This window comes from Saccopteryx bilineata, chromosome 2 (assembly GCF_036850765.1).
Source record: "Saccopteryx bilineata isolate mSacBil1 chromosome 2, mSacBil1_pri_phased_curated, whole genome shotgun sequence".
In the NCBI taxonomy this organism is placed as follows: Eukaryota; Metazoa; Chordata; class Mammalia; order Chiroptera; family Emballonuridae; genus Saccopteryx; species Saccopteryx bilineata.
In genome coordinates, this window is record NC_089491.1 from 256,325,129 (window position 1) to 256,336,460 (window position 11,332).

Sequence of the window (11,332 nt, forward strand, 5' to 3'; positions counted from 1 at the left end):
AACAATTTTAGCCTGACCTGTGGTGGCGCAGTAGATAAAGCGACGACCTGGAAATGCTGAGGTTGACGGTTTGAAACCCTGGGCTTGCCTGGTCAAGGCACATATGGAAGTTGATGCTTCCAGCTCCTCCCCCCCTTCTCTCTCTGTCTCTCTCTCCTCTCTCTCTCCCTCTCTGTCTCTCTCTCTCCCTTTCTCTCTCCTCTCTAAAATGAATAAATAAAAAATTTAAGAAAAAAAACAATTTTAAAGAAGAGGCTTAAAGAGTTATTTCCACCTGGATACTGTTATTTGTGCCTCCTCTGTGGTCTTGAGTTCCTCTTGGTTGTATATAGCTAGCATGTCCTCCCTAAGTTGTTCTACCTTAGTAACTATAATTCCAAACCTCCCTTCCCCCAGTGATGCCTCATCAGAATTATTCTTCCTGTACTCACACAAATGGAAACAACAGTTGAAAGCGCTGGGGGATGCAGCCAGTGCAGGTCTCAAACTCATTCTCTGCTAAGCACAAGCTGAATTTTTCTACCTCTCTTCACTTGGCAGAGTTTCTGTCTTGGCTCAGGGTTAGTGATCTTGCATGGCATATGAGGCTTAGGACCCAGGAGGCGCCTTTCAGCCGAAAAAACACCTCGCTGCAGCAAGCTAGCTGGGAAGCTCCCAGTTCTAAAGAGAGGCTGTTTACCAGAAGAGCAAAAACAAGGGCAGGTCTGACTGCAAGCCTGGGACCAGGAGGCAGAGCTGCTGCCAAGAGGACCCCGTTAGTCAATCACCTGCAAGATGAAAGCGGTGAGGATGCTGTTGGCTTGGGTGCAAACATTCCTCGTCAGCAACATGCTACTAGCAGAAGCCTATGAATCTGGAGGTAAGATTACTGTCTTTCTGCAGCAACTTAATGAAGCAGAGAGGGTAAAGCTTTCTATTTCCCAAGCATGGCCAGGCTACACAGAAAGATGACAGGAAAGGAAGCTCTTAGCTGGTTTCTGCTGTCCCATGGAAGCTTTTTTTTTTTTTTTCTTTTTCCTCCTTTTCACTGCCAGGGGCTTGCAGCTCCATTTTTACCATTAGGAACAAAGGCAAGTAGCTCCTTTCTTTCCGTTTCCTTGCCTGTGGTTTATGAGTGGATGGTACTTGAGGATTCACCTCCCCTACTCCCTAAAGTCCTGTTCTTTTCAGAGGCTTTGCATGTTGTGGCCAGAGCACAGCCCTCCTTCCAGCAGCCTCTTCCTGCTGAGGGGAGTGGGAGTTCGGAGTTACATCCAGGCACACGATGAGGCAGGTTCCCTCCATTTGAGGCTCTTTTGCCTGACTGAATAAGGCTTTTGTAGGATTCTCTCAGGAGGGAGTGTTCCCTATGGAAGTGTGGCCATATCTGAGGAGAAGGGAACACCAGAGTTTATGTAACATGGATTTACAACACAGGAATGAATTTCAGGCCTGACTGCCCACCGAACCAAAACACACAGGCCTCGTCGCACCCTCCTCCACGGGGGCCACAAGTTCCAGAATAGCAACGCTTTGCTTGTGCAGTGCTGACATTTAAAAAATACAAACAAAAAAATAAGTCTAAGCATTGCCGGTTTTCCACGTGAGTCAGGGATGCCCCGCAGGGTCCAGGGTCTTCCAGCCCAGGTGACGCGGGCTCCCCAGCTCGCCAATCAGTGTCTGAGGGGCTCCTTTCCTCACAGGCTGCTTCTGGGACAACGGCCACTTGTACCGGGCGGACCAGCCCTCCCCCGCTCCGGGCCTCCGCTGCCTCAACTGGTTAGATGCGCAGAGTCGCCTGGCCTCTGCCCCCGAGTCGGGTGAGTGTCCGCCCCGGGCGGCGGGCGGGCGGCGACCGCAGTCCCGGCCCCGGCCCATGGCGCCTTCTCTCCCCTCCCAGGCGCCGGCAACCACAGCTACTGCCGGAACCCGGACCAGGACCCGCGCGGGCCCTGGTGCTACGTCAGCGGCCAGGGTGGCGCCCCCGAGAAGCGGCCTTGTGAGGACCTGCGATGCCCAGGTACCCACCCGGGACCACCGTGGCCACGGCTGTGGGAGCGGCCGTTACAGCCGCCGCGCACGTGCGGCCGCACGACGGCGGCCGGCCCCGCCCCGTCCCACGCCTTCCGATTGGCCAGGACTGTCTCCAGGCCGCAGGGCCCAAAGGCCATTGGCCGCCACCGCCGCTCTCAGTGAGCTCACCCTCCGCGAGCTCCGTGTAAACAACCCAGGGCGGCGAGGCCCTGCCCACCGGCTGCTGCGAGCTCCCGCATCCGGAGCGCTACCTCCGGAAGCTCCAGCGCCCTGTCCCGGGTTCGAGGTCCTTAGAGATCCCTTCATAGTTTACTGACCAGTTGTGGAGCCCCCGTGGGAAGAAGCCCTTTCTGGGATCTGAGACCCAGAGAAGTTACAGCGGCTTACTGAGGCAGTGGCAAGGTTTAAATTTGAATCCAAGTTTCTTAGATTCCGGAGCGCAGGTTTGTTGCTCCTGAGGCAGCAAGACGGTTTTCTAGGACGACATGGAATTTGTAAACATGTAACATAGGGATTGGCACGAGGCGTGGGCTCAATAAATGTGAGCTTCCCAGAGGAGTCAGGATTGACACCTGGAGAAGATGGCAACTGAGCTGAGCCTTGGAAGACTGCAAGGCTTTGAACAGATGAAGACGTGGGAGGCAGGAGAGGCCCTTTCTTATGGGCTTTCCCTTACATTTGCCTTGCCCTAGCTATGGTGCAGCCTTCTCAAGCCTGGTCTTGCCCATAGGGCAGAGTTTGATTTCAGTGTGTATGGGTCATTTCAAGGGGGATCCTCCTTATCTCCCACAATATTAAGGACAGGTTCAGCTTGGAATTCACTCAGGCCACTCTCTGATTAGAGTTGTTTCCCACTTCACCTCCAGAGTCTATTTCCCAGGACCTGCCAACTTCCACCATAGAAAGTGAGGAGGCATCTGAAGTGCCAAGTGGAGATGAGGTGCAGGTGTTCGCTCCTGCCAATGCCCTGCCCTCTGGGAGCGAGGCAGCAGCTGTGCAGCCAGTGATTGGAATCAGCCAGCGGGTTCGAGTGAACTCCAAGGAGAAAAAGGACCTAGGAACCTTGGGTATGACTGCTCCAACCCTGTCCTTACAGGATTCATGAAGAAATATTTGCTGATTGTATGGGGTGAGGCTAATGGGGCCTTGTGTCTTGTCCTTGGCAGGCTATGTTCTAGGCATTACCATGATTGTGATCATCATTGCCATCGGAGCTGGCATCATTTTTGGATACACCTACAAGAGGTCAGTAGCATCTTTCCTGGGCTCCCTCAGAAAAGGGGAGAAAGGTACATACAGTGGAATCAGATTCCTTTGTTGTGATAGTCTTATCCAAAAAGAAAGTGAGGTGTTGCAAGGGGAAAGCAGCTCAAGATAATGGATACTTGGTTCTGGTTTTTACCAGGTGACCTTGGACAAACCCTTTCCTTTGGTGCCTTTACGCCTCACCCTAAAGCTTTGTGAGGTAGGGGTTCTTGTTCCCCATTTTACAGATGAGGAGATAGACCTTTGTTAGAGAGGTGAAGTGACTCAACTAGGTCACACTGCTTGGGAGTGGCACTGGATTCAAACCCAGCATTTTTTTTTTTTCCTGAGACAGAGAGAGGGATAGATAGAGACAGACAGACAGGAATGGAGAGAGATGAGAAGCATCAATCATTAGTTTTTCATTGTGGCACCTTACTTTTTCATTGATTGCTTTCTCATATGTGCCTTGACTATGGGGCTACAGCAGACCGAGTAACCCCTTGCTCGAGCCAGCGACCTTGGGGTCCAAGCTGGTGAGCTTTTGTTCAAGCCAGATGAGCTTGCGCTCAAGCTGGTGACCTCGGGGTCTCGAACCTGGGTCCTCCGAATCCCAGTTCGACACTATCCACTGCGCCACCACCTGGTCAGGCAAAACCCAGCTTTTTTGACACCAGATTCCCCCATGTCTAATCCAGTGTGTCTGATGTGGAAGTGAGTGGCCCCGCAAAAATCAAGTTGGGCACTCATTGCAGGGACCCTGGGAAACTCAGGGATATGCTCTGTAGCTGGAACAGAGGAGAAGGAATGCTTATTTTGAGAGGGCCCCTAATATACCATGTGACAAAGGCTATAAAAGTCAGTGACTAGTGCATGATGATAAGCCAGAGTTGCATTCATTTTTATAGGACTGTCTGACTTTGAGAAAATTGCCATTTGTGGGCAAAATCAGGGCATTTGACTTCCAGCCTGTGTGTGATATTTCTCTCCATGGTCTGAGAAGGCTTTCTGTAAAGGAAGTGACGTGATGGCCTGCATTTTCCAGTGGCGAGAGCCATGTCTGAACCCATAGCCTCAGTGGATCACCAGAATTAAATAATCTAAGGAGTCCTTAGAGGTTATATAGTCAATCTCCTCATTTTACAGATGAAAAAGAGGAAGCGTTTGGTAATAACAACAACAATAATAAAAAGAGCAGCAGTAGGGAACATTTACCATTGTTTCAAGCAGTTTGCATGCTTTAATTCAATTCTCTCAATCACTTTTAAGAGGCAGGTGTTATTATCTTCAATTTACAGATTAGGAAACTGGGGCAAGAGAGGATATGTACCTTGCATGAGGTCACACACCTAGCATTTGATAAGGGCAAGTGATAAGGGCAAGTCTTAGCCCTGCACCTAACTAGCTACCCACCTATCTTTGGGCAGGTTGTCTGTTTCCTGCTCCAGAGCATGGGTCTAAGGCATGTGACTGCTTAGCACAATGGTCATAAACAATAGCTTTTTCGGTTCTGTAAAATGTGGGTACTTTACTAGCGCCCTCCAAACCAAGCCCTCTTCCTTTTCTGATTTTCTATGATTCAGGGAGCAGAGGTACAGAGAGGAAATATTTTGACCTGAGAAGGCCTCCTGAGTCCCAGTTCAAGGTTGTTGTCCCCAGTGGGATTATTGATGTGGGATACCTGCTTTATTCATTTCAGAGGGTTAGATGAAATGATGTATTGGCCCTTGATTCTGACCTACAATTTGTCGTCAGAACCAAACCATGTTGGCTGAGTTTAGCCTTCCTTCCTTAGTCACTGGACAGCAGTTGAGTCTTCTCCAATCTTGTGACAGTGTCCAGGCCTTCAGGTGCTTGAACCAGCTAAACATTAATTCTGAGCTCAGTTCTTATGCCAATAAGGAAGCCAGGCTTTTCTTCTAGACTTGCTCCAACAGGCTGTCACGAGACTGCCCTTCCTATAAACTCAGGGGAAGGCACAAGTCACCAGACTCTTCGTCACTAACCACCAGACCACCCCTTTCCACAGCAAAAGTACTCCGAGTACAAACTATGCAACAGGAAACCACATGTGGGCTAAAGGCAAGCTCTCCCCAGAATCAGAGAATAGTGTTCTGGAAAGAGTTGTTGAGTATAGGTTCTCTGCACCTCAGTTTCTTCAATGTTAAGTGGGGATATATCCCTCTTCCACACACACCATACCTACCCCACACCCACCCACCCAGCATTATCATAAGTATTAAATGTAAACAGAACAGGAATCAGCTTAAACAATTACAGCAGCAGCCAACAGCCAACATTTTTTGCATGCTTTTTTTTCTTTATTGATTTTAGAGAAGAAAGGAGAGAGGGTGGGGAGAGCATAGATCTGTTCCTGTATGTGCCCTGACCAGGGATCAGACTGGCAACTTCTGCACTTTGGGACAATGTTCTAATCAACTGAGCTATCTGGCCAGTGCTGCATGCTTTCTTTTTTTCTTTTTTTTTTCTTTTTTTCTTTTTCTGAAGCTGGAAACGGGGAGAGACAGTCAGACAGACTCCCGCATGCGCCCGACCGGGATCCACCCGGCACGCCCACCAGGGGGCGACGCTCTGCCCACGCGACCAGAGCCACTCTAGCGCCTGGGGCAGAGGCCAAGGAGCCATCCCCAGCGTCCAGGCCATCTTTGCTCCAGTGGAGCCCTGGCTGCATGAGGGGAAGAGAGAGACAGAGAGGAAGGAGAGGGGGAGGGGTGGAGAAGCAGATGGGCGCTTCTCCTGTGTGCCCTGGCCGGGAATCGAACCTGGGACCCCTGCACGCCAGGCCGACGCTCTACCACTGAGCCAACCGGCCAGGGCCGCTGCGTGCTTTCTTAATAAGTAAAGCTGTACTGAATGCTCTTCCCTGATGATCTTGTACAGGCCTCATGACTACACTAGAAAGATCATTATTATACCGTTTTATAGTGAGGAGCTGAGACCTAGAGGAGTTGAGTGCAATGTCCAAGCTACGCAGCTATAAGGTGTGTGTAAGGATTACCAATACATCCCAAAAGTCTAGAGAGGCCCAGTAACTTCATGCAGGTTCACTCTGAATTGCAAAGGACAGTAGGAAAAATAGAAACTCTCAAAATAAGATAGCTAGGCTTAGAAGTCAAAAGAACCAGGATCTAGTTCTGGAATTGCTACTAATTCTGGGTGTGACACTGGATGAGTCATTTATCTTTTCTGGGTTTGTTAGAGTTTCCACATCTCTAAAATAGTGTAGGGGCAAGAGGTTCGCAATGATGTTCCTCCCTGCACTAATAGTTCCTAAAAAGACAATATTACCTGTTGGTGGCTGTAGACACTACTTGGTTCAAATTCTGGCCCTGGCCCTGGCCAGATAGCTCAGTTGGTTAGAATGTTGTCTTGATATGCAAAGGTTGTAGGATCCATCCTGGGTCAGAGCACATACAGAAACATATTGATGTTTCCATTTTTCTGAAAAGGAAAAATAGCTCTGCCATTTGCTTGATTAAATAATTTGAGCTCTCTGCATTTGCCTTGACCCCTCTGAAACAGCAATTCTGATACCATGTAGGTTTGTTGTGAGGATGAAATAACAGTGTAGTTTGAGCATACAGTTGGTGTTAATAACCTTAGCTGCCTTGAGGAATTGTTCCTGAGCAGCAGTGGGGCACAGCACTGCTTCTGACTAGGAAAATAGCTGTGATTCAGAGTTAAGGAATAATTTGAAGACACCTGTTGCCTGAAGGGGGTCTGAGGTGCCTCCATTCCCCCACAACTCCCCCAAAGAGGATCTTCATCCACACCTGCTCTCTCTGGGCAGCCCAGGTCCCAAACCTGGCCCTGGAGCAGTCAGGGATGGAATTACTGCAAGCCTTGAACTCTGCCAAAAGGCCATGAGGCTAATGGGATGGAGCTTTCCCCTTGTGGGGAAGGGTAGGGCAGGCATGCACCAGGCTTCCTCTCAGGGGAGGAAAGGTGGCGGGTGGGGGTGGGTTAGGGCTTAATGTGGTGGGTCTTTGTCCTGGTTCTCTACCACAGGTTCAGACTGCCAGTCTGCAACTCTCTGTTTCTGCCCCAAGCACAGTGTCTGTGCTAGCTCTGGAGAGTGCTTATTTTCTGATAAAAAAGGCAAGGGAAAAGCTGTAAGTCAACACCACTCCACCCCTTTAGGAGAGGAGCTGAGTCAGTGAATAAGCCTTTTGTTCTTTCTTGGCTGCCAGACAACAGCCTAGCTGTCCCCCCCCTGTCCTCCCCCAGAAAGCAGTGAGAATGGACTGAGCTGCCTGATGGTCAATGCAGCAGGCCTGGTGGCCTCTCAGATCTTGAAGTGAGCTGGGGGCAACTACTGCATCTCCAGGACTCATCATAGGCATTGTTAAAAGCAGGCACTTGGTGGGTTGGGTGTGTTTTGAGGCTTCTAAATGAATGAGACGGTAATCGAGATGAGTCCTAGCACCTGCTTCTTTTACCCTTGGCTGCTAGTCTAGCCCCTTTCTTCCCTATTAATATGAAATTGATTTTTTTATCCCCTAAAGACTTGTGTATGATGCAGCCTGACTCTTATCAACAGCTCAGCTGGCCACAGCCAGGTGTTTGGTAAAGGAGGTAGCTGAAGAAAGCAAGGTCTCACTTTCTTCATGCATAAAATGTGGATATTATCTTGCAAAGTTGGTGTGGAAATTAAACAGAGATGGTATATATATAAAAATGGTGGCATCCAGTAGGTGTATAGGTAGCTTTTCTCATCCTGGATGATGGGAAGGCCATTTCTTGGCACCTTAGTAGGTACTCAGGAAGTACCTTCTTCCTCCAGACCCTTCTATTTTGAAATTCAGACCTGGACAAAAGATACTTAGTTACCTGCTGTGGGAGTTGGTGGTGTCCTGTACAGATGCTGATGAGAAGGATGGGGCAAGAGCTTCAGGCTTGCACATTGAGAAACACAATGACTCAGAGAGATGAGCTCACAATATGCCTTCTGTGACCTTACAGTGAGAACTAGGAAATCAGAGTACATATCATGTGAGGGATCTTACAGAATGTTAGGGGCCTTGGGGGAGTCCAAGGCCATGTCCTTGTTTGACAGATGATGAAATTAATACTCAGAGAGGGAGGGGAGTTGCTGAGGTCCCATAAATAATACTTACCTTGACTGGTCAGTAGAAGAGTTTCCTTGGGAAAACATTAAGATAACATTGCTTAGAGAGTCAAGTCATATTTCAGAGTCAAATTATAATAACCTTCTATGAGTTTTATAGGAGTTCCATTGTTTTCAAAATGCTTTCACACTCATCTTATTTTGAGGCAGATATAGTCCCCATTTCACAGGGAACCAAGACTCAGTAAGGCTGTTGTTACCAAGGGTCACACAGCTGAGGCTGAGCTGGTACTGGAACATGAGTAAAGAGAACTGGTTGCTTTAAAAACAATTCTGAGGCACCTGTACAAACTCCTCCCCTTCCAGCCCATTATTTCCTCAGTATTTTTCACCAGTCTCTGGAAACTTGTCATTGCACCTCACATCGTAAAGGATGCGTAACCTGTCAGATCTCAGCCTTCTCTCCCATGTCTGACACAGGCCCAAATTGTTTCACCAAGTCATCATCACCTACCTGTTGCAAGGCTTCTTTGGGGGGCAGCAGGCTTCTTCCAGGAATATTACCTCTGACAGTGAGCCAATGTGTTTAGTTGCTGGTTTTGGAGGATGCTAACCTGGGTCCTGGGTGCTGGTTCTGTTGTGTAGTGTGCTAGGCACTCATTAAACCCTTTGGCCGACAATGGTGGCAGCTGGTCCAGTGGGAAGGGCCCTACACATGCAGCCAGAACACTGAATTTGAGTCCCTGCCATTTCTTGGGTTGACCCTAACCAAGTCTTAACTTGTCTCAGTCAGAGCAGCAGACACTGGTTTGAGCCCACCATGTGGTTGGAGCTGTTCCTTAATTTTCTGGGCTATTTCCTTTTCTATAAAATGAATGCTAAGACCTAATTCTTAGGGTTCAGCTGAGAATGAAGTGAGATAATGTACATAAGGTCCTTAGCAGAGTGAAGGCTCCATGTGAGTAAATGGGGCAAACATATCCTGACTGGATCACTGAGCACTGAGAATTCAAAGGCATATGAACACTAAGGAATCTGATGGTCATTGTCTTATTGTTTCCCACTGACCTAAGGAACTCTCATAGTCCTTTTTGCCTTCTGCATGGGTTGGGGACAGTCTATTTCCAGCTGGGGCTCACAGCTTCTGGGACTTCAGGATAAGACTACTGTTTCAGGAAAGGATGGACAGGTTAGTTTTTTGGACTGTATGGGTTAGGGCCAAGATAGTTCTCTGGGTCCCTTGGCATCCTGGGCTGAAAGAACAAAACTGTATCTTGCTTTTAGAGTCTTTCTTTTACATACTCTTCCTTGAGCCCCAATGCAGTTCTATGAGGTTCATATTACTATTACCCTACTTTACAGATGAGGAAACAGAGAACAAAGGTGTAGGAGCTCCTTGCTGAGTAAAGCCATGCAGGAGGCACAGCCTGAACACTTCCTTCTTTTCTTACTAGGGGAAAGGATCTGAAAGAGCAGCACGACCAGAAAATGTGTGAGAGGGAGATGCAGCGAATTACCCTGCCCTTGTCTGCCTTCAGCAACCCCTCCTGTGAGATCGTGGATGAGAAGACTGTTGTGGTCCACACCAATCAGACTCCAGTCGACCTTCAGGAGGGCAGTGCCCCCCTTATAGGCCAGGCGGGCACTCCTGGGGCCTGATCCTCCACAGTGGGCAGGAGCCCATGCAGACACTGGTACAGGATGGCCTACCCTCCTACAGCTGGGAGGATCTACACTTTTTGTTGTGGTTAAACCTTCCCCTCCCATTTTTTTGTTTTTGTTTTTGGTGAATCCTAAGACAGAAAAGCAGGTGGCGCTGTGGGCTGAGGGTGAAGCTGGGTTAGGGTCCTACCAATGTTTTCTCTATCTCTAGGAGCAGGGTTTTGCGTGTGGATGGAGACAGTGGCAGCCCCACAGCAGTGCTGCTGACAAGGGCTTCCAAACATTGCCCCGGAACTGAATCAGGGATGGACAGGGAGCTCCTCCAGGCTCCTCTGCTTTATTATCTAAGGTGGCTTCAGTCTCCGCCTTTCTGTTTGTTCTCTGTGGGCTTGAGTGGCACAGACTGTTATTCATAGTTCAGGTCAAGAAGGTTAAGAGGCAGCATTTAAAAAATATCTTTAGAAAAATATTTGGGATGCAACTCCCTACTGACCTCTGAGAACCGGAAATGACTTTGTACAAAAGTCAAAACTGCGGGTCGAGAATGGGATCTAGGCTGGGGGTGGGTGGGTGTGCTCCAGCTTGCTGGCAGTGATGTGCCTTGACAATAGCGGGCCATGTCTGGGCCCACCACTCTTCCTGTTTCAAAAGGAAAGGAAGGAAAGGATCGCACTGAACAGTCTACTTAGGAAGAGAGTAGGGAAGGATCCGTGACTGCCTTAGGTCACAGGACCTGGGGTGTCCCAGATAGTCTCTCTCCAGAGTGGACGGTGACATCTCTTCATTTTGTAGGGGTAAGACAACAGCCAGCTAACCTATAGGGATTATTCTGTGAGGCCTTATGAGCTGCTTCTGAGAGGTTAACCTGGAAACTAAACTCAGAGGCAAGGTAATGAAGTGCTTCAGGGTTTTTTCCTGCAGTGGCCTGAGTTTGCACGTGGTTCTGTAGCCTCCAGGCTAGTGCCTTCCAGTGGGAGCAATGGAGCTAGGTCACAACCCCTAACTTGTGAAAGGTATAGAACCTTGGAAGGAATCTAAGGGCTCCTCAAGGCTTTTGGATATAGGGGCCCAGAGGGGGAAAGTGACATCCAAGGTCAAAGAGAAAGCTACCAGCATGGCCAAGAAGAGAGTGCATTTCCCCACAGCACTGTGCTGCACTATGCTGCTGTCCCAGCAGTGCCTCCAAGTCCCTATCCACAGAGCTTCCTTCCCCAAAGCCCTCCCCTGCCCCATGTGGAGAGGGGGGGGTTAGTGGGGCCTATTCTCTTTAGCAGGCTATTCCCAAGGGTGGTTTGCTGAGGGGACCAAGGCCTCAGGAGGCCC

At 49.2% G+C, this 11,332-nt stretch overlaps 1 protein-coding gene across 1 annotated transcript; it reads left to right on the plus strand.

Annotated features, from left to right (window-relative positions):
• The first annotated feature begins 245 nt into the window (after positions 1 to 245).
• On the plus strand, positions 246 to 11,077 carry PIK3IP1 (phosphoinositide-3-kinase interacting protein 1). The gene is made up of 6 exons (XM_066260113.1): positions 246 to 859; positions 1,683 to 1,799; positions 1,880 to 1,999; positions 2,880 to 3,080; positions 3,180 to 3,258; positions 9,802 to 11,077. The coding sequence occupies exons 1-6, from the start codon at positions 775 to 777 to the stop codon at positions 10,004 to 10,006; spliced, it is 807 nt and encodes a 268-aa protein (XP_066116210.1). The 5' UTR covers positions 246 to 774; the 3' UTR covers positions 10,007 to 11,077.
• The last annotated feature ends 255 nt before the right edge of the window (positions 11,078 to 11,332 follow it).

What these genes read in the sequence shown, in the direction of transcription:
- PIK3IP1 (XM_066260113.1), top strand. Translation starts at nt 775, where the DNA reads ATGAAAGCGGTGAGGATGCTGTTGGCTTGGGTGCAAACATTCCTCGTC. An exon ending in GGCCTCTGCCCCCGAGTCGG is followed by an intron (nt 1,800 to 1,879) that starts GTGAGTGTCCGC and finishes CTCCCCTCCCAG; the next exon opens with GCGCCGGCAACCACAGCTAC. An exon ending in TGAGGACCTGCGATGCCCAG is followed by an intron (nt 2,000 to 2,879) that starts GTACCCACCCGG and finishes CTTCACCTCCAG; the next exon opens with AGTCTATTTCCCAGGACCTG.